The 23423-nt window shown below is 43.3% G+C and overlaps 1 protein-coding gene across 5 annotated transcripts in view; it reads left to right on the forward strand.

Moving 5' to 3' along the window:
• The window catches only part of DOCK3 (dedicator of cytokinesis 3), a 282465-nt gene that overhangs the window by 29190 nt on the left and 229852 nt on the right, over positions 1-23423 (forward strand). For all 5 annotated transcript variants that reach the window (XM_066613546.1, XM_066613549.1, XM_066613547.1 and 2 more), the window contains exons 2-7: positions 3811-3894; positions 5345-5385; positions 6640-6695; positions 12538-12634; positions 21098-21246; positions 22719-22803. In XM_066613546.1, coding sequence (XP_066469643.1) covers positions 3811-3894; positions 5345-5385; positions 6640-6695; positions 12538-12634; positions 21098-21246; positions 22719-22803 — 512 coding nt within the window. The remainder of the gene's footprint in view (positions 1-3810; positions 3895-5344; positions 5386-6639; positions 6696-12537; positions 12635-21097; positions 21247-22718; positions 22804-23423) is intronic.

The raw sequence follows: 23423 nt of genomic DNA on the forward strand, positions 1-23423 counted from the left end.
TAGGTGTCCATGGGTCCACCAACATGTGGGCGGTCACTGCAGCCTCCCTACTGGCAGGCCCACTGTTCTCATTGGTGGACGATGTTTATGACAACTATAAAACAGTCTCCACATGTGCAATGCTAATTATGCCAGCGGGGAAAGGGGATAGGATTGTTCATAAGGCATGGATTCCCATAACTAGGACCACTTGAGACAAAAATAAGTATAATTCAACACCAACCAAACCTGGGCAAGAGTACTCCTGATCCCATCTGTGTCCTGGGCATCCAGGAGCAGAGCCAGGTCAAGGAATATTTCCAAACAGCAAGCCTGCTCCTTCAGAGGGAGTGCAGTGCCATGCAGAATATGGTGGTACATAGTTGCCAAATCAGTGTATCTCCTGCCCAGAAGAACCTCTGTCTTGTCTGGATTTACTTTCAGTTCACTCACCCCCATCGAACCCTTCATTAACTCCAGACACTGATTTCCATAGCCTCTTCACCTGGGGAAGGCAAGCATACCCATGCACACACAGGGCTTCAAGCCATTTCTGCCCAATGTTGCATATGCACAACAGGGACCAAATGTGTACACCTGTGGGCCAGGCAAAAATGCATACAATTACCTAGTACCATAACCCTAGGTGTCATAGGGTTGGGTAAGTTGCCTTTCCCTTTAAAAAGATCATAGGCTGTTTGCTAAGCAGAAAAGGATATGAGATCATCCAGGTGTATTTAATTAGTAATCAGGTGTATGTTAGTTTGTGGGTTGGTTAAGTGATAACTTAGCAGTGTTGTGTGATGCATTGCTGTCCTGTGAGTGGGTGGGATAACCTGGGTGTGCTTACAAACAGAAGGTTAGAAGCCAGAGTTCATCTAGCATACTAGAAATCAGCATTATGATGTCCCATGGTGTTTGATTGTTCTTTAGTCTGGGTAACCTAGTAATCTTGGTCAGGGGTACCGAAACCCTGGCCCGGGGGCCACTTGTGGCTCTCGGGGACTCCTAATCCAGCCTGCAGGGAGCCCCCAGTCTCCAATGAGCCTCTGGTCCTCCAGAGACTTGCTGGAGCCTGCACTGGCCCAAAGCAACTGCTCTCAGTCTGAGGGCAACTGTTAGGCCTCTCACATGAGCTGTGGGACAAGGGCTCCCTCCATTGCTTGCTGTTTCATGTCTGTGATGCAGCAGCAGCAGCGAAGGAAAGGCTGGCCTTTCTTTGTACAAGGTCTTTTATAGGCATTGAGCTATTGCAAGACCTTCATTCAGTCATATAAGTTCCATCTCTAATATATTCATTTATGTAAATTTATTCAAATTTGAAATGTAAATTAAATTTTTCGGCCCCGACGCAGTGTCAGAGAGATGATGTGGCCCTCCTGCCAAAAAGTTTGGACACCCCTGATCTTGGTATTTAGTTAAGATAAGCTAGTTTAGTTGTTTTTACTTTGTACTGCTGTAAATGCATAGTAGTGCACTAACATTTTATGGAGCTTCTGCATGCTGTGGTTCTTGCCTCACCCCCGTGTGGAGTTGGGAAGAGAATTAGAAATCCACTTTAAGAGCTAGTCTCTTTCTTAAAATAAAGCTCTTTTATTTTAAGTGTGGTTGTTCTTTGACCAAAGAAAGGTGTTATCTCTAAGGAACATGAACACTTATGGTTTTGTAACTAAACCATGTTGTATCAGAGGGTTAAGTGGAACTGAGGTTGGTAAGAAGTGGTGCAGTTTTCGTCCTGCACGGTCTTAAGGTTTCTCAAATTGCCCCTAACCCTCTGGCCTCAATTGTGACACCAGGTGACTACCCCACAGGACTTCATGTAGAATCAAGTGGGGATCAAGACTGAACCCTATTCATGTCATAAGCCAGTGGCCATGATGTTGAGCAAGAATCTTCCATTACCACCTGCTACAGCCTGCCCTCTAGGAAAGACTAGCCACAGCAACACAGTTCCTCTCAGTTCCATCCTGGCCTAGTGATCCAAAGGAGAGCATGGCTTATGGTATCAAACACAGAGAGAGAGAGAGAGAGAGAGAGAGAGAGAGAGAGATCCAGGAGAACAACAGGAATGCTTTCTGGCTTCTGTTATAGATAATCCACTAAGGTAGCCATTTTCAACCACTGTGCCGTGGCATACTGGTGTGCTGCGAATGGTTCCCAGGTATGCCACAGGAATTTGGTAGAGGGTCATTTATCAATAGGACCATTGGGGGATGTGAGCTCCCCATTGACTGCACAGTGTGACTTGTCAATTGCCAAAAAACTGATGGTATGCCTTGACCATTTAGTGCCTTGCCAGTGTGCCATTGGATGAAAAAGGCTGAAAATCACTGCACTAAGGTGACCAAGGCTGTTTCAGTCTTGGATTAGAAGCCAGAGTGAGAAAGGTCATGATATTCAGTTTCTTCCAACTGTGTCTGGAATTCAATTGCCACTACATGTTCTAGCCCATAGTGGAAGATTGGATGCTGGTCAATAGCAATCTACAATGGTGGAATCAAAAGAGAACTTCTACAGAAGAGGGCATGCAACCAACATTTTTAGGCAGGATAGTACTCTGCCACCCTACCAGAGACACATTAACCCATGAATTGGTTTCCTTGTCAGCTTGGATAGCCCACTGACAGCACCACTTATAAGTTAAACTAGGCAGAGGTTGAGAGTGCATCGCGTAAGAGTAGATTGCATGTTGCAGGATGGAGTTTTCAGGCAGTTCTCAGCTCTTGGCAAGCTAAAGATCACTGTTCCACTCTACCTTGTGGGCCAAGGTAAGCCCTAAATTACCTGGAATGGCTCTGACTGGCTGTGGAAGCAATGGTGGCAGAGAAATAAATCTTCTTCACTGCCATAATTGCCAGTCACACCTCCTTCCACATGATCCTGCCCACCTGCTAATCTGCTCTAGAAAGATGCCCTGCTTGGTATTATACCACCATCAGAAATGCAGTTTATGTGTGGACATGGAACAGGACCTTGCTTAGTTGCAATGCACAGAATCTGAAACTCCCAGGAGGCTCCTCTAGTCTATCCTATTGTCATTTGGTGAAGCTTTCTTATTTCAGTGTCTTTTGGCATTGATTCATTGTCCCTTTTGATATACAGTACTGTTTTGTTGAATGGCCTGGCTCCATTGCTGACTCTGATTTTGTTTTCTCTGTTATCTGTTAAGAGTTGTTTTTAATTGTTTAGATCTGATTTTTATTTTCTCAGAAAGTTATGGTATTTTTTAAGTAATTTGTTTACCATTTTAAGGACTCTTGGGTAAAAAAAGCAGAATATAAATTTTAAATATAACTCTAAAAATGATTCATTAATATATAGTCATTTCAATCTTCTATCAGCAATTCTGCTACTTTTGAACTTCTGGTATAATGGTCTGACAGTTGAATTCCTCTTAATATCACCTGTATATAAATGACAGAACTTTGTAAAAAAATTTTGCAAACTGATCAAAGTATTTGAGACCTGTTTGTTCAAAATGGGCGTGGGGGGGGGACCCAATATGCTAAGCTGCATTCAGTTCCAATAGTAAAATAATATTTTCCATTAATAGTTGATGATGATATAACCAACAATCCCTCTAAACTTTTTTTTTTAGTTCATAAACAGATATTGTTGGTTTCTGCTACTGATTCTTTTTAGGGGAACTGTTGTCTTAAATTAAGAGTATCCAGTAAAATAAATACACATGTTACAAAACAGTCAGAAAATATATACAATTAACGTTGTGACATTTTAAATTGTAAATGCATGACTATTTTTACTAAACTGGATGGTAATTAAATTGTTTTTAGAATTCAACCTCTAACCTTTTAATATATTTTCTCTCAGTTATATGCAGCTTCCGAGGGCCTGTGCCACAAGGTTTGATTTTAGAATTAGGAGAAACTGTCCAGATACTGGAAAAATGTGAAGGTGAGTATGATCTCTTTTAAGAGAAAATAATTTTACATATTAAAAAAGACAAGAGAAGAGAGAAACACTACCTAATAGTGTAGGATTGTTTGTTGTTTCTGCATCTTTACACATCAGCCTTGTTTTCCAGCTGGCAGGACAATCCAGTGCTGACCTGAAACCCTACTGTGTGCAGCACAGTTTGAGAACCCTTGTTTGAATGAATGATTTACCGTATTTATCGGCGTATAACACGCACTTTTTCCCCCTGAAAATAGGGGGCAAATGATGTATGCGTGTTATACGGCGATGTCTCTTTAAGGGATCCCGTTCCCAATAGTGCCTAGCGGCGGCACAGCATCCTGACGTGATGTCAGCGCTGCGCCCGCCGCATATTATCACAGCCGATGGCAGCTGATGAATATGGTAAGTGGAGACCCTTTCTTTGGGGAGGGGAGGGGGAGGGATTGAGGTGAGGTGGCATAAGTAATGCTTTGGATGGTGAAGAAGATGAGCTGATTTATGAAGATAGTAGCAGTGAAAGCAGCAGTGTTCATTGCGATTTTGAAGATAGCAGTGAAGATGAAGAGTTTCTTGGTTTCCCAGATAGTGATTTCTGAGTAAACTTTTGTAAAAACAAAATATCCAAGTTTCTTTTGTTAAAACAGTTGCTTTTACTGTCCTTTTACATTATTTACCTTATATGTGGTAATAATATTAATAAAAAAAAGTTCTGAGCTACCCTTATTTTTTTCCTGAAATTTCCCTCTTAAAATGAAGATGCGTGTTATACGCCTGTGCGTGTTATACGCCGATAAATACGGTAGGTACCATGATGATTCAAATACTTAGTAAAACCTAATCTGACCCACTTTCCATAAGAATGACTGGAGCATTATTGTTAGTAATCCAGTCGGAAAAGGGGTCAGACAGAAAGGGGGTCAACATGTTTATTAACCATCTGTCCAGAAATATTTGAACCTTGGCCTCATTATTTTGTAGTAACAGTGTCAAGTTTTTTTTTTTTTTAAGTGCGCTAATCTAGATTAGGTATTGAATTTCATGTTTCTATACTCCTATGCTGTAGTTGCTGGTAATAAACTTCCATAAATTCTTGAAAATATCCTAATAAGGTAAGGTATGTTTGCTTTGAAGAAATGTTTTGAAAACATGTTAAGTTTCTTTCAGTGTGCTATTAAGCCAGTTTCTTGGCATCACCTGGCAGGACAAAGTTCCAAACAACACAGTCCTGGAACGAGCTGGAATCCCTAGCATGTATGCACTGCTGAAACAGAGACACCTGCGTTGGCTGTCTGCAACTTTCCATGAACCAACTAGTTAGCTTTGTCCCTGGCTCAGCCTGTGGGACTACTAAGAAGATGTACAGAAGTATTAATTGCTAACTATATTTTAATTAAGTCTATAAAGAGTATAAATCCATTTTAACCTGGTTCATTTTGTCTTATTCCAGGGTGGTACAGAGGTGTTTCAATTAAGAAGCCCAACGTGAAGGTGAGAATTCATTCTGTGCTTAACAAACAGAGATTATCTTTAAAATTTAAATTGTCCGGGTTTTGAGACCATGGTCCATTAAAATCTCACTGATCATGAAAGCCTTAGGATGTTTGTCAAAACTGAGTTTGATGCATATATATTTACAGTGAACCTTTGTTAATAAGGCTGGAATTCTATACATGTACTTTTTAGTAGTCATGCATAGTATTGCACTGGGTCAAACTGTACTGAAATGGGCACGTATGTATCCCGTGGAGCTAGAGCAGCCTCCAGAGAACTTCTCAGGGTAAGGGAACCTAATTCCGTTAATCTGCATAGAACTCTGCTAGCCCCAATGGGTCTCCTTGGATCTGCACGAGCTCATGAGTTGGCACAGAACTGACGAGATCTATGTTGGGTTCTGCAGCTTGGGAGGGGGGATAGGATTCGGCATCAGTCTCTGCCACCAGCCGTTTCCCCCTTCCATGTCTGATCTGCCCTCTGGCCCTCTCTCCTTCTGTCTGCTCAATTTAGCACCCTCCCCACCTTCCTCTCACTCTCCGGCACTCTGAAAAACCTTCCCACTGCTTTGCGGGGACACCCACTGGCACTCCTCTTCTGCATCCTGCCAGTGCAGAGACCCAGTGCCAACTGGCATGGGTCTCTCCTCCGGCATTGCATCACTCCTCTGCCAGCGGTGAAGTGCCTCCCTGCACTTTTGTGACATCTACCGCCAATGCCAGGGCTGCAGCACTAGTATTGGGCACCATAAGATTGGGCCCTAAGAGTACTATCCATTTGTGATTGGTGGTAATACCCAAGTCTTCCTCTGACATGCACATGTGTGCGCTTTCTCTCTCTATATATATTCTGTCTCTCTATATACGTACACATGCAATACTATGAAATTAGTTTATAATATTAATTATTTTCAATTTAGATTTCAACAACAAAAATAATTACAATGGAAAAAATCTATGTATTGAGCTGACTATTCCAGAAGTTTGGGTATTGAGAAAAACAATTATTGTTAGAGAGAACATGTACATTTATATTCTATTGCAGTTCCAAATTAAGAGTTTTATTGTAAATTTAATCTTTGCTTCAGAAGTGGTATTTTGTGAAAGTGGTTAATAGTTGTATATTTTCTATTGTAAAATCAAATGTGTTGACTTCAGAATTTCTGATCGGTAGCAACCTATGCATTTGACTAGGTTCTATTAAATTGCCCTTGCCTGGTTTTTTTTAATGTAAAATTATTTTCTGTTGCAGGGGATCTTTCCTGCTAATTATATTCATTTGAAAAAGGCAGTTGTCAGTAACAGAGGGTGAGTATCCTCTTTTTGTTTTTAACAGTGATATTTATGTGGATAAAAAGAAAAACCAAAAAGATACAATCCCCACATATTTCATTTGGCGTTATTAACATTTTATTTAAACGGAGAAGATATTTTATTTAACGTGGTTAATACCATAGCATAGTCCTTAAATTCTATTGTAATTCTGTTAACGGAAACTGAGTATGTATTTGCAAATATTGTGCTTCCAGGAAACCACTTAATTTGACTTGCTGAGTTCAAGGAATGAACATTCCTCTTGTATACTTGCTAGTTGTTGATATATGGGCAGGCAGTAGTAAAGAGGCCATTTTTGAGGGACACTAACTAATTCGTATTCTATAACATATCACCTGATCAGAGATAGAGAATTTCTTAAAAAGAGCATCTTTATCTGTTTGGTATTGCCATGGAAGTAATGGTTTATTAAGCAAACATTCAATATTGGAAACCATATGAATGTTTGAATATTCCTTATTACTGCTGTATATACTTATTATAAAACCATATTCTCCTTATTATGAAGGAATCTCTCTGCTTCAAGTACTTAGATCTCAATTCTATTCCCCTCCCCCAGTGCAGAAGTGCCAAAATGGCCTCTGCTACATCTGGCTGGTAGGGGAGCAGTTGCGGAGATATCCTCTGGTGAAGGGAACAACCGAGGGTAAGCTTCTGTGGCATGTGGGGGGGGGGGTGTCTGCTCTAACCTGTGCTAGCTAAATAGCTGGTACAGGTCCATGTAGACCTGTGCCATGGGATCAGGTCTGAGAAGGGGGTTAGGATTAGATGGCTGCCACTGCTGCTGAACTGGCCTCCTTCATGGACCTGATCTGTCCATCCCCCTGTCCCTGTCACAGTGTCATTTCACCCTCCTTTGGCCCCGTTCTACCCTCTCCCACCACCTTACCTTTGGCAGCGGGTAGTTCTGGATTCACTGGTGCCACTGAGAAGGCCTTTCTGCCAGCATCTCTGGCAATGCACTGAGTAGTGTGCTGCTAGATTACTTTTCATGGTTGGCACTAACTGCTTTATGACAGTCAGTGCCAGTGGAAGAGGCACGTGGACATCATCCAGCCTGGATAGGATTGAGTTATTAATTAAAATTATTGTGAACATAGATGAAAATCAGATTTTTTTCTAATAAATGGGAGAAAATCCTAATTATTGAGAGTTCACTCAGAACAGTTCTTTGAAAGCCAAACTATCTCCTTTCATGTTTCTATATGGGGTAGATGTGCATGAGTTGACCTTAAACCATCAGTTGATATTGATCAATATGACCTAATTAGGTAACTGATGTAAATTAAAAATTGTAAGCTCTAATCTCTGCACTTTTTCTGAAAGCAATTGTGAGGCAATCTAGACCTTATTCCAAATTTTGTTCACGTGTTGTAATTTAGGACAGAAAAACTCATATGTGTGTGTGTGTGTGTGTGTGTGTGTGTGTGTGTGTGTGTGTGTGTGTGTGTGTGTGTGTGTAGAGAGAGAGAGAGAGAGAGAGAGAGAGAGAGAGAGATCTGTCAGGGCCCACTGGAAGTGATTTTTGTGACTGAAAGTGGCATCAGGCAGGAAAATTTTTTGCAATCCTACCTGCACTTACCCAGGGGTAAGTCCCATTTACTGTCATTGTTAAAAGACTATACATAGTAACTTGTTAAACTTACAGATCTGTAACGTTTCCCCAAATGCACCCCTCTGCAGCTGCCCAGCCAGCCTTCTCTTTGTTTCACATGCCCTGCCCACCTCACACTGCCCCACCCACCTCGTACACAGCTGCAGAAAAGCAGCAAGTAGGGAAGCAGCATGTGCAGCTAAGCTGAGCAGCTGTGGCCACCTCTCTCCCCAAGATGCCTCAGGACGCCCCTGGAGGCTAGCCACGCCATCCTAGGGAGGCCCAACGCACAGATTGAATACCTCAGTGTTAAGGGAACAATTGTTCCCTTGCCCTTTGTCAGCAATGGACCTCCTCATATCTGCATCCATTGTTTAGCAGGCGCAGAACCAAAGAGCCACATGCTGGACTTCCAGGCACTGGAAGGGGCATAGAATTCAGTGGCAGACTCTGCCACTGTCCCCAGTCCTCCCCTCAGTCCATCCTCCCTTCACCCAGTTCCGCCCTCCCCTCTCCCCTCCCTGAAAAGCCTCACTGCTGGCTGGGGGGAGCACTTACTGCTGGTTACTCCAGTCCAGAATTTTCCAGGTGCTGAGGGGCAGCGCCTGGTCTTCCCTGGCTGGGGTGTCATGATGCCCCGGTTTGGGAAGCTTGTCTTTAGATCTTTGTTGGTACTAGCGGTAACCAATCTAGTCCCCCTCTAGTCTAATTAGATTCCATTATTCACCCCATCTAGTGACTAAATGCGGTATACTGTCTATAACAATGCATTCTGGGGTGACAATGGAGGAGCAAGAAATTAATGAAAATTATTCAATTGGATTCCATTATTCACTCCACCTAGTGACTGAATATGGTATAGTGTCTGTACCGATGTATTCTGGGGTGACAGTGGAGAAGCAAAAGAACTCAGAAGTGGGTCTTTAAAGCTATCTTTTAGCCTGATGAGCTTGTAACAAGTGTGGTTTAGCAGTGTGAAGGTAGGAAATGGGATTTTGGTGCTTTTTTTCCTTGTTACAAGGCATGTAAAGGTGGACCCTGGTATCAGGGATCAGTCAAATCAGTGGATGCCAAATCAGTAGATACCGAGGTCCCACTTGTATTCTGAATGGGGTTATGCTCTCTACAGGAGCAGGTTTACCATTTTGAATCTTTGCTCCTGGATAATCTGGTAATGGTGGTAGCTAGGTGGGCATTTGCTCAGCTTTGGCTGGTACACAAATTGACCCTACCTGCATCAAACAGACCTGACCACAGTGGTCCGTGCACAGGTAACTTCAAGTCTATTGCAGTTTGGTCTCTGTGGAGCTACTCTTGAGGACTCTCTGGAAACTGCTGTCGGGGTTCCCCTCCTCCCACAAGTCCCCAACTTACCCAGGGAGAAGGCTTCTGGGCCAGAGGATCAGGGAGGAAGCCGGTGGAACATGGGGCCACCTCCCCATAGGCTGCCTGGGCACTCCTGTGGGCGGCAAGGCACAGCAGAGGAACACTGCGTGCTAAACCCCCCGCTTCGCCCCCCGCCTTGGAGGAGGGGGGGGAGAGACAGGACGCAGGCCATTCGGCTGCTGGGCAATCGCTCCTCCCCCGCCTTGGGGGGGAAGGGGAGCATTCCTTCGCCCAACCAGCCAGGGCCTGCCTTGCCAGGCAGGGCACCTGGCTATGACATCAGGAGCCCACAGCTGGACCTCCCTGAGTCGTCTGCAGAGCTACAGGACCCAGGTGGGCAGGGCCAGCCCACCCCCCAAAGGCAGAGACCAGAGCTGAGGCAGCAGCCTTCCCAGCCCTCTCAGGAACAACCCTGGCAGCTCCAGGTGAGAGGAGATGGAAGGGAAACAGAGAGAGGAAGGGGAGGCGTTGTGGTAATCCCAGGGGAGGGCAGTCTCAGAGACAGGCCCTTTTTGTACCATCCCTGTGAGGGAAGGGGAGGGGCCAAAGGGGAGGGGCCTGCCCTACATAAACCTGGAGGCCAGGGATGACAAGGCAGTTGGGAGTCAGAAGAGCAGGCAGGAGGATCTGCTGCTAGCAGCTCCTGCTCCTGACTGGCAAATGCTGCCAACCCAAAGAGGGGGAACTGGGTGACACAACCCCCCCCTTCTTCTGGTGAACTGTTCTGAGGCCTCCACAAGGGGGTCCCCCTCGGAAAGGCTGGGCAGGACCTCCCCTCCCCCACAGGGAGGCCTGACACTGCAATTAAATTAATGCAGAGGCCTGTGTGGTCTTGGGGAAGTGGCATGTGACTCTTTTGATCTGCTTTTCTTGTGATTGCACCGGATGCCAGTTTGCTTCTAGATGCAATTCAACTTGCTGATTGTGGCCTTTCATAACTTGGGCAAGGTTGTCTGGATTGTCTTCTCCCCTATGTGTAGACCAGCCCCCTGAGGTCATCTGGAGGGGCTCTCTTGCATATGTCACCAAAGATGGCACTACAACTTTAGAACTCCCTTCTAATAAAACTAAGAATTGCCTCCTCACTGGTGTCCTTCCAATGGTGCTAAAGAACTATCGGTGTAATTTATTCTTCTTCCTTTAGTTGCTCCCCCCAGTTCGTTTCCATATGCACTGCTTTTTTGTATCTATAGTTTTTATGGTATTGTTTATGAGCAGCCTTAGGTATCTTAGTTTTTGAAGAGCATATAAGTATTTTAAATACATACATAAAATAAATATACACTGGTCCCTGAAGAGAGTTGTAGTGCTTCACTTGCTGTCATCAAAACAGATTACCTGAAGCAGAATCTTGAGTTGCTGAGCTGGGGATCATTGACTGCCAGGGCACTGGTAAAAGTCTTCAATTTTTTTTAGAAGTACTTGTGTGCATCTGAAACCTGACCTGAGACTTGAGTGTCTGTTCAACCAGCCTTCCAAAGAGTACCATCTGCCTGCTTTCTCACTGCAATTGACTAGCTTTTTGGGCCCCTCAAAGCAAGATTCTGACTTTCTCATACATTCTGCATACTCCAACATGCTGGAGAGCCTAGGATTCTCTTCTTTTTAGGCTATTACTCTCTGCAGCTTTCTTCTCCCTCTATTCAGAGCCCTCCTGCAACTTACCTATGTTGCCAAAGCACCCTTTTGCAATGATATAACAATAAAAGCTGGCTGCTGCTCAGTCAACTGCTGCTGCTCAGTCAACTGCTGTCATGTCAACCTTTCACTCTACTAGTAGACAACAGGTTGTCACATGACAGGTAGCTCTGAGATCTGCCTGCTTATACAAAATATACCTGAATCCTTCATTAGAAACTGACACCCCCTGAGACACACTAACATGTACCAATCTTACAGTGGATGCTATCCAAGACAATGGTCAAGACATATTCCTCCTATTGTACAGATACACCTAACTGGATGGCCTGATTGGTTCTTTGGGAAGGAAGCTGGCCACTGTTTCTGGTGTGCAAGATTCATAACTATTTCCTTCCCTCGAGTCAGGCAGCTTTGTTTCAGTGGACACTGCTCTGGTTCCCCTCAATCAAAAGCTAACAAAGTCTGACAGCCAAATCCTTTCCTGTGCTGGAACTGGCCAGCTGGTGCCAGGCTGCTTGGGGGGGGGGAGGGAGTTAGGATGCCGCCTAAGTGCTAGAGAGCAGTCCCACCCCCCTCTTGGGCCTGGTCTGTCCACGATCCGCCCACTGTCCACGCTCCCCCTGCCCCGAAATGCCCCTGTCCTTCCCTCCCTCTGTCCATACTGGCCTCCCCAGAATGGCACTTACTGACCAGGTGCAGGGCTGGATATAGCCTCCATGCTATCTCAGTCAGCTCGTGAGTCATTGCAGATGTGTCTTATGGCTTGTTGGCGACACACTGGGGCCAGTGTAAGGAACTTATGCCAGCCCATTGTCTCCTCTGGGTTGTGCCCTGAGTTTTTGGAGTGAAATATGTAGAAATGTGGCTTAGCCAGTAAATGTCAAGGCTAAAATTGCCCTCAAAATTGACTTTGTGTAACTAAGTATGTGTAACAGGAGGGATAATTTAGAATTCATACTTTCCCTCTCATTTATGTGTTTTGCAATGGGTAGCACAGTAATTAATTACAAGTGGAACACAAAAAACCCTTGAATAAATGAGAGTTCAATTTACTGCTTTAAACTCCAAGTAAAATGAAATTAATGATTTTGAACAATTTATTTTCAAAATGTGCTACAGTCTTTAATACAAAATACATTTTCATGTAAACTTTTGTAATGATTTTTGATATTTTACAATTGGGATATTTTACAGGCAGTATGAAACTGTTGTTCCACTTGAAGATTCTGTTATCACTGAAGTTACAGCAACACTCCAGGAATGGGCTGTTCTCTGGAAGCAATTATATGTGGTAGGTATATTGAAAAACAATTACATTGCATGCTGATGGTGTAATCGTTGCAATCGTCCTAGGGCCTAATCCTATCTCTAGTACTGATGCAACCTTGCCAATGGAGCATGCACTACATTCTATGGTGATGGTGGGCAGTCACCTGAGGCCTCCTCAAGGTAAGGGAATGTTTATTCCTTTACCTAGGGGCTTCAGTGCAGCTGCACCAACTCAGGAAAGTTGAATAGCATTGGACCCTTACTGACTTGTGAAAGAGAGTCAAAAACATTACTAAAAACCAGTTGCCAAGGTTTGAGCTTTGTATAAATAAGTCATGCTGATGTGTACAGCATAAGTCTTTATTTACTTACTTACTATCTTTATATCTTTATTTTTTTTCCCTGAGAGGCACCCAAGTGCCTTACAGCACAATTCTGTCTTGCGCTGGAACAGCAGGCCAGGAGGCCTGTGCTGTATCCAGCGCAAGATAGAGGTCCAAAGTGGCCCAGCCGGAGGTAAGGGGAAACTCTTTTCCTTACCCCCGGGTAAGCCACCGCAGCTCCAATGGATCTCCTTGGACTTGCGCCATCTCTGGAGGTGGTATAAATCTGAGGAGAGTGGAGCGGCTTCCAGCCGTTCTGCACTGCTCAGGAATGGGGACTAGGATCCAGCATATCTGCCTCCCACCCACCCGCCCCCTGGAACGCCCTCCGCCCACCCTCCCCCCACCCCAGAATGCTCCCTCCCGCCTCTTCCTCTCCATTTCCCTGCCCTCCTCAGAGCCTTATGTCGGCTGATCTTAAAAAATGTCTTTATGCCCCCCCCCCCCAAAAGCCTCTTATGAGAGAGCAGTTTGTAAATTGAGAAGGAGGGAGTTCCATAAAGTTGGTACCACTTCCAGGAAGGCCATCTTTTTTGCCACTGCCTCTCCCACCTCCATAGGCATTGTCACCTTTAAAAGGGTCTTTTCTGATGACCGAGGGAGATGAGCTGGATTGTACAGAAAAAGATGGCAAGAACTGTCAGTAACTTTGTGTCATTGTCTTTTTAGTGTATTTATTTAATTAATCAAATATCCTGGATATTTTCTAAGACAGTGGTTTCCAAATTTTTCTGTGCCGCAACCCACTTCGTCTTCTGCTGTGGGTCACGACCTGATAATGTTCTGCTGCAAAGCACTTTTGATAGCTTCTGGAGGTTGCTTCCGAGTTGCACTGGGCCTGCAACCCACTCCATTGGCCTCTGTGGGTCCCAGAACACAAACTAGAAGTTGCATCTGCAAACTGGAAGTTGATTCCAGATGCTTTTGGGAGGCATTCTGGGGCCTGCAGAAGTAAATGGAGTGGGTTGCTGACTTGGTGCAACTCAGAAGTGGCCTCTAGAGGCTACCAAAAGTGTTAAAGCAGAATACTGAGCATCAAGTTACAACACACCGACGAGTTATGTATAATTTGGAAAATGCTGCTTTAAGAAGTAAGAAGCAATCCCCCAAGGAACTGTATTGTTACTAGTGCTGTTTAACTTATTCATGAAAGATCTGGATTGAGGTATAAGCAGAGAGATGGCAAGGTTGCAGATATAACCAAATTGTTCAGGGTGGCAAAATTCAATACGGATTAGGAGGAGTTCTGAAAGGATCTCTCCAAACTGGGTGTTTTGGTAACCAAATGACAGATACCACTCAGTATTAAAAGATGTAAGTTTATGCACATTGGCAAAAATCCCAACTTCACATTTACACTGATGGGATCTGAACTGTCAGTGGCTAACAAGGAATGAGATGGTGGTTGTGGTGGTCAGTTCAATGAAAATATTGACCCATTGTGTGGTAGCAGTGAAGGGGCAAATGCTACGCTAGAGATCATTAGAAAAGAATTCAAAAATAAAACTGCTAATACTATCATGCCTTTATAAGTATCTGTGGTGTATTTTAATTTGGAATACTGAGTACATTCAGGTGACTACATCTCGTAAAGAATATCATAGAGCTAGAAAACGATGTAGAAGAGAGCAGCCAAAATGATTAGGTGGATGAAGCGTATTTCTTATGAGGAAAGCATATTTCTTATGAGGCGCCTTTGGGTGACAGGCAGCCCAATCCAAATGCCGGGCAGTGCTGGTTGCCCGCGTGTTGACCTGGCAATGGCTACCAGAAATGTGCCACAAGGCACGTTGTGACGGCTGGGAGGAAAGGCTCTGGCAGGGAGGTCAGCACCAGTTGGCACTGTACCTTCTTCTCTGGTTGGCAGCCCACCATTTTCAGAACGCCTGCTGCCGGGTCTGGGAGATTTCTGTCAGGACAAGTCCCAGGAGCTCTCCATCTCTGCGGCCCAGGACTGTACACCGCAGTAGAGAGCAGCAACATCACAGTCAGACTGGGTATGACCCGCTGCAGGTACTGGGGAACCTGTTATGGCAGAGTAGGGGGATACTTTGCTCCCAAATCTCTGCTGTGGATGGGGCCCTAAAATCCCACCTCCACTTTCTGGTCAGGAAAACCATGTCCAAAAGCCTAAGAAAAGGCATAGATCTCCTAGCCCACTGTCCGCATCTTCCTCATTCCCCTCCAGGGACAGCTCTGAGGAAGATTCCCCTCTTTGCCATAAGCTCTCCCTTAGGCATTGCTTCAAGCATAAAAAGAGAAAAACATGAAAGAGAAAGTTTACATGCACTTACGCTGATAGTGTTTACAAAAAGGTTGTGAAAACCAGAATTTAAAAGGTTTATGAATAAAATATATCTTAGAATCTTTAACTAAATTCTTAATAGAGACTGTACAGTTCTTAAGTAACCATTACTGGTCGGTTATTTTTCAGGATCTGGCGCCAGGTAAAATCAAACATAATTATACAGGTCCAGCCTATTTAGACACGGATTTTTTACACACAAATTTGACTCAACACGAATGGCCACTGCAAATGAGAAGCAATGTGCTGATCCCTGGAGAAGGGGAAAAATGCATCCCTTTAAAATCAGTTTTAAAAACTGAACAGTCCTTTAACAACAGCCTTCTTAATGAGAGAGAGAGAGAGGGCAGCAGGCTAACCATCAATCCTTCTCTCTCCTGCAGACCCCTCCCTTCCCCCAGCACCTGAAAGAAAGGTGATCATTTTGCATTGGTGAAGGGAGGGGCTGAGTGAAATGCTGATGGATTGTCTTCTTAATGACTCTTATCTTAGAGTCAAAAGGTCAGCAAGGCTGTTTTTCAATCACTGGAGCAAAGAAACTTTGTTTTTTAAATCGATTTGCTATAGTGCCTTTTTTTTTTTTAATCCACTGAGTGCTTGGAAAGGAACCCATGTGAATAATTAGTCTCAACCTGTAGTTAGACACCCCTAAGTTTAACCCCCAAAGTATTCAATGGTCATAGTAAATTCCATGATTTTTTTTTTTGCTCAAAACCTGCCCTCAACTTATGTGTGAGATCAATTTATAGGCAAGTATCTATGGTAACTGCATTAGCCTCTTGAGACATACAGGAGTGGGGCGGTCGTTCATATTATTTCACAATGAATCAGAAGAAAGTTTAGAATACTTGAATCTTTGGGTTGGCAATTTTTAATGTTTTTAAATATTTTATTAATTGGTTATTAATTGAAATACGTAAGCCCTCAGTTTAATAGGGGAAGGGGTATCATACTGCCAGAAGTTTGTTAAATCCCGACACCTCTTCCCTCCATTATTTCATTAAACCTCTACCGTAGAAAACTCCCTAATGGTGCCACCTTTGCTCTGTGCTACATCAGGGTGCTCTAGAATTGGAGGAATATGCCCTGATGGAGAATAGAGCGGTAGGACAAAGGAAACACTCTTATTATAGATGTTGGAAGGGGCTCAGGGCAGGCAAGCCTACCTTCTAAGTCACCCTCAGCACTGATCCTGGCACTCTCACTCTGTCTTCAACCAGGAGACTCTAGGAATGAAGATATTTTTCCATTCCTCAGGCCACTCATCATGTCTCCATTCCTAGTGGATCTTGGGGAATGGACGAACATCTTCATTCCTAGAGCACCCTGATCAAAGGCAGAGCAGCAGCACCAAGCACTCTCTGGAAGGTTGTATGCCTTCTGATATTTACTCAGAAGTATTTCTCATTGTGTTTAATAAGGCTCACTTCCAGGAAATTGTGTATAGTATTGTAGTATAGCCTTAAAGCACTCTCTTGATGCTACTGCTGAAAACAGGTTTAACAGACTTCTTCGAACATTGGAAAATGTCTGTTATTTTTGAAGTCTGTTGAATTGAGGTCCATTAAATTGAGGATTCTCTGTAATCCAGATTTGAGGACTAAATATTGTTTATGTAAGAAAACAGGTTTTATGTTCTATAACCTGCACTAATTTTCTACACATTTCACAAAATTTATGCAAAATAAGGTAAAATGTGATATGAAGCCTTCTGTGGAAATAGAACAAGCTTATGTAACTTTCTCATTTGTTTTTTTCCGTAACTGAAGAAAAGGCTTGTGGCTGAAATGATGCTTTAAAAATCAACATATTCACAATTTAAAGTCTTGTCGTTTCTTTTATGAACGCTTTCTTTTTATATCTTGCATCAGTCTTGCATTCAGGAGCTTTAATTTTTATCATGCTTCACTTTCATTTTATTGTTTTGAGATGGGTTTTTAAATCAGAAAAAAGGGTTGTCTGCTTGCTTACTGGCTAGTCTGGCTTAGCTTCAGGGAGAGAATCATATCATGAACTTTGGGCTTGCATTTGTTTCCTATTTGTAACTAAAATAGCACCTGCAGGATACCCCCCATTTGATCAGGATTATAATCCCTGTGTGCAGGGAGAGGCATTTAACCCTTTCCCTTCCCTCTGAGGTAGTGACAAAAAAACCTTCCCATGAAGTTGCTATACCCTAGCACAGAAGCTTTCATTAATACAGAAGGAAGCTTCACTCTTGGGGCTCTCAGTAGCCCCAGTACTGAGCCCCAGCCTCAGTAGTCTCCTATCAGGATGGATAGGAAAATTTTTGTTGGGACTGCAGCATGAGGAGAGAGAGTTAAATGCCTCTCCTGATCCTGGCAGAAACTCTTTGTGCTTTTGTCCTTTGTTTGAAATGCCATATAACCAGCTAGCTATGTGCATTTGTGGTCCTGCTGACCACAGGTTTGGTGTACCTAAGCTCATGTTGAGACTGGCACGTGCCTATCCATTGGGCTATCCAGGTAAAGGGGTGCCTGTATAGGTAAAGGGGTGGATTCCATTCCTCCATTCAAACAACTTTATAACACCGCACACACTCACCCATAAGCTGATCCCACAGATAAGTCGAGGGCAGGCTCTTTCAAAAATTATGGAATTTTCTGTGACCCTCAGATAAGTCGGGGGTTAAACTTAGGGGGGTGTCTGACTATAGTTTTGACTGATTTTACCTGAGGCCAGATCCTGAAAAATAACTGACCACTAATTGTTACCTAAGAACTGTATAGTCTCTAATTTATTAAAAACATAGTAAATGAAAATGATACATTTTTATGTTTTTAAAATTCTGGTCTTCACCACCTTTTCGTAAACACTATCCGTGCACTGTAAACCACATACCAGTAGAACAATGGTTCCCAACCTAGGATTCATGTACTCCTAGGTGTACTCAACAGGACCTTTAGGGGTACTTGAAAAAGAATGTAATAATGGCAGAAAAAGGCAGGTTGTGCTCCAGAATGCTTTGAAGGGCCAGCAAGGCAGGAAGGAAGGTAGCTAGCTGACTGTGAAAGCCCCGCCAATAGCTAGTTTTTGGTCATCAATTCATGTATGAAACAGTGATTGAAAACCAGCACATTAAAAAAGCTGAAACTTATTATAGAAAGTGATCAATCACCCAGAATTTCTCAGGACACTTCTGGTGCAAAACAGTGCAAAGGCAGAGTCTTCTGTTCTTCAAACAGATGAAAAGAGAAAACACTGATGAATACATGAAGTCTGGGCTTTCATATGGAGGAGACGAAGGCTTGTATTATTAATTACAAACATTTTGCTAATATGAAGGGCACAGTTTATGGAAATGGGCTGCCAAGGGATATGCAAGTGAAAAGGTTTAGGATCCACTGCAGGAGATCCATGAATCAAATCCACCTTTAGGCGTCTGGTGTGTTAAGCCAGAATCTCTACATACAACATACAACCCATAACACGTAACTGAGTGTGTGCAATTCAATTCACAGCAGAGAGATGCAGCTGCATATATTTGCAACCCTTTTTACACAGAAGTAGACCCACTGCTTTCCATGGGTGTTATTCTTAAGTAATAGTGCACTGAATTATAGCCTGGGAAGGAGGATCCCATCCTGGTGTTTCAAAAAACAGATCTCTACTAAAGCCTTGCATTTAGCAAAACAGAACTAGGCTGCAAAAGCATTTGCAAAATGGAACAGAGGAGAATATAAAGTTAACTTTGGCTGGAATTTCCGAGCAAAGTTACTATAGAAACAAATCTCTGCGTTGCTTCTAATAAAGGGCGAAACTAAACTTTTCAGAGCTGAAAGGCTCTGCCCTCTGATTGACTCGGAGATAAGGCGAAGTGATAATTGGAGCTTGATTACTTGGCAAAAATTTTATAGTCGAGTATCTACGGTACTATGAAACCTAACAGCCCAAACCTAACCTGTGCCAGAACAGCCAGGTCACATGGCCTGTGCTGTTTACTGTGCAGATTAGGAGACTGCTGGCAGTCATCACAGGGTGAGGGTATATTTTTCCCCTTATCCTGTGTAAAACCCCAGCCACCTCTATGGGGCTACTTGGATCTGTGCCAGCTATTTAGCTGGCTCAGATCTGAGCAGCCTGGTGTAAAGCTGGGCTGGTCAGGAGGCGGGTTTGTATACGGCGTGTGCTGCTACCACTGACGCTCAGGGCCCCAGGGGGACTGCACCCAGCTCAATGACCAGTTTGGATTGTGCTGCCCATTACATTCAAGCACAGGGAATACTCACCTGTATTTCTCGTCTGCTATGATATCTAGTGTGTTGATTTGTGGAAGGTACACCCACTTCTTAATAAGTGCAAAGATCAGGATTCCTGGGACAATGAAAGTGGCAAACTATAAGTACTGTATTCCTAACTAGATGCATTTAGGAAAGCACTGCAGATACCTGAGAATAATCTGATCTCACAGATAAGTCGAGGTCAGGTATTGAGCCAAAAAATCATGGCATTTTGTATGACGCTCAGATAAGTTGGGAGGGGGATTAAACTTAGAGGGGTGTCTAACTAATTTTATCTGATTTTACCCAAAGCTAGATCCTGAAAAATAACCTGTCAGTAATTGTTATTTATGAATTATACAGTCTCTATTTAAAATGTGGTAAAAGATAATAAGATCTTTTATTTGTTAAGATAAGATATTTGTTAACAAATAAGATATTTTTATTTGTTAACTTTTAAAATTCTTTACAACCGTTTTGTAAACAGTATTAGCGTATCTACTGTAAACAACACACTTGGAGAACCTGTAATCAAATCTTTCTTTAAGTTGCTTGGTATGTTAAGCCAGAGGCTCTGCATATAAAATACAACACATAATTGGGAGTATTCAATTCACAGCAGAGAGGCAAGCGACAAGGACTGAGCATGAGTAAGCACAGCTACACATAGTTGCAGTAGAATTTACTCAGAAGTAGACCCATTGCTTTCCATGAGTGTTATTCTTAAGTAAAGGTGCACTGAATTGATGAGTGAGCTGACCAGAAAATAGTAACTAGGATCTGTGTTTACATGGAATCTTCTCTTATACAAATAAATGTGATGCTACAGCCATACACTTGAAAACTCTAAAATGTGTGTACAGGTTGAGTGTCATTATTCTCAATGGGTTCCATTTGGAGAACTCATGTGAATGACAAAAAACGCACTAAAGCAAATCAGTTTAAAAAACAAAGTCCCTTTGCTCTGATGATTTTAAAACAGCCTTGCTGACCTTTGTGATGTTAAGACAGAGTGATTAGGCAGACAATCCATCAACCAGTCTCTCTCCAGGTGAGCCAAGGACCCCTCCTTTCACCCAGAACAAAGTGATCTTTCTTTCACATGGTCAGGGAAAGGGAGGGTTCGCTTTGCCTTGGAGAGAGAATCAGCCGGCTGCCCTATCTCAAATTAACAAAGCTATTGTTAAAGACTTTTTCCCTTAAATTTAAAGGGCCTTTCTCCTCAAGTTGAGATAGAAAAATCTATGGATAATCAGGTTATACCTGCAATCGCTTGCATGACTCTCTCTATGATAGTAAGAAAAGCAGTTTTAAAAACTGATTTTAAAGGGATGCATTTTTCCCCTTCTCCAGGGATCAGCACATTCCATCTCTTTTGCAGTGGCCATTCGTGTTGTCAAATATGTGTATAAAAAATCAGTTGCACCTGATATCAGTATATCAGTATATCAGTAATCAGTATAACAAAGTTGCACCTGTATAGTACAGTTGATTTAAAATCTTGCAAATAAAACTTCAATTTTTTTCTCTCCTTATTCACCATAAAATTGTCACAGAAACATAAGATAGATCTCTTCTACAAACTGCGTCATGTGATGAATGAACTAATCGATCTTCGCAGACAGCTACTGTCAGGTCACTTGACCCAGGATCAAGTACGAGAAGTTAAGAGACACCTCACCGTACGATTGGACTGGGGTAATGAGTAAGTATGAGTACTGTTTGTTTTAACTAATTTGAAGTCTTTTATAACAAAATTTGAAAACAGTCTTCCTGCTGGAATCTGAATACAAATTTTAATACCCTTCCTCTATTTTTTATAGGTTTAAGGAGGCAGAGGTGATATAATTTAAAATGTGAGAATTTTGGATTTGTCTTGGTCTTTTAGGGCCAACCTCTGCTACTGCTCACTGTGGGGAAAGTTGTATTCCAATTAGATTTCAGGAAAAATTTATTTCTAGGTCTGATTATAGCTGTCTGTTAGAACTTCCATCAGAAACAAATCCCACTGAAAGATCCTAGTCAGGAAAATTTGCTTTGGCTCTTTAGCACAGATAAAGACATTCCATCTCCACCTGTGCAACATTCCATCTCCAGTTGCAGCAAACTGTAGAATCAATCAGTAGCATACCAAGGGTGGGCCGGGGAGTGGTCTTTCCTAAGTGTCATGTACACCCAGGTTGTCAAATGTGCCACTGACCTAGCCTCCTTTGGGGATCTTGAGGTGGAAGCCAGGTCTACCGTTTGCTTTGTGCCTAAGAAAGGGGACTTTTCTGGACTTCTGTCCTACTAGGGGATTCAGTCTGACCTCCCGAAACTTCTTTCCGGGCATGCAAGGCCTCTGTCTCCAGAGCTCAAAGAGATGGGGAGGTGTACGTATTGGGTAAAATGGGAGATGCACCTTGCTTCCACAAGGGACCTTACACCAGAAATCTTGGTGTGGTTAGAAAGGGATTATCTTAATATATGTAGTATGGATAAGTGAAAATCCTTATAGTGAAAGTACTAATACATGGGCAAGGATGTACAGGTTGAGCTTACATATCCATGTATTTTTAATCTGCAGAATTGACTCAATGAAGGTCCTCTGGACCCCTGCTGAGCCACATTTGGCCCAACTTGAAGCCTTTGGAGGCAACCAGAGCTGTGATCTGGTCACTTCCGGAGGCTCTTCTGAGGCCTGTAGAGGCTGCGCGCAGCCTCCATGGGCCTCAGAAAGGCCCCCAAAAGTGTTGGAAGGCAACTTCCGATTTTGCCTTCCAATGCTTCAGGGGGCCTTTCTGAGACCCCTGAAAGCGTCGGAGGGTGAAACTGGAAGACACCTTCCAAACGCTTATGGGGACCTCAGAACAGCCCCGGGTGCAACCAGAGCAAGGCTCCAGTCACGTTCAGAGCTCAGTGAACCCCAAAATCTGTGTGATTTGATATCACATGGAATTCGGTATCCACGAGGTCTCCAAGAACGGAACCCTCATGGATAATAAGAGTCCACCTATATACTACTTTGAAAAAAACATTTTTTAGGGCTAATTTTTTGGGGGGTTTAAATAAACATAACAAATCTTTAGCGCACAAATTACAATTTCTAGTGGCAAAGTTACCTTTTTGTGATTTGTAGGCTGCACAATGCAAAATACATTTAATTGATTATTGTTGTATATTTCTTTTTCTTTGCAGGCATTTGGGCTTGGATCTTGTTCCACGAAAGGACTTTGAAGTAGTGGATTCTGATCAAATTAGTGTTTCTGATCTGTACAAAATGGTAAGATATCTTATGGTGGAAGAAGTGTAACTATAATGTGCGGAGAAAAACTTTATATTGAAACTAAGATTTGTATTATTTAACTATAAATTAATTAAAATATTTATACCCCAATTTTCTAGTGATTGTATGCAAAGTGCTTTGTAATAGTCAAAGATAGTAAAATTAACAGCCCCATCCTAACTTGTGCTGGAATAGGCAGGCCGGTGGACCTGTGCTGTATCCAGCGCAGTTTGGGGCCAGAAGCAGTGCAGCTCGAGGCAAGGGGAATAGCTTCCCCTTACCCATGTCGCACTGCAGTGGCCCTAATGGGTCTACTCGGAATCTGAGCCACCTCAGGAGGTGGTGCAGATCTGAACAGAACGGAGCAGCCACAGGCTGCTCCATGCCACCCAGGAAATGGTGGTTGGTATCTGGCTTAACCACTGGGTTTTGGCCCCTCCTCCCACTCCCTGCCTGCCTAGCCCTGGGAATGTCCACTGCCTGCCTCAGAAAGCCTCCCTCCCACCTCAGAAAGCCTCCCTCCCACTTCCTCCCCACCCTCGCCATTCCCCCCTCCTAGAGCCCTGCGCCAGCCAAGCTTGGCTGGCACAACTCACCCTGTCCCCAGGGCCCACACA

The sequence above is a fragment of the Tiliqua scincoides genome, chromosome 2, assembly GCF_035046505.1.
Source record: "Tiliqua scincoides isolate rTilSci1 chromosome 2, rTilSci1.hap2, whole genome shotgun sequence".
Taxonomy (NCBI): Eukaryota; Metazoa; Chordata; class Lepidosauria; order Squamata; family Scincidae; genus Tiliqua; species Tiliqua scincoides.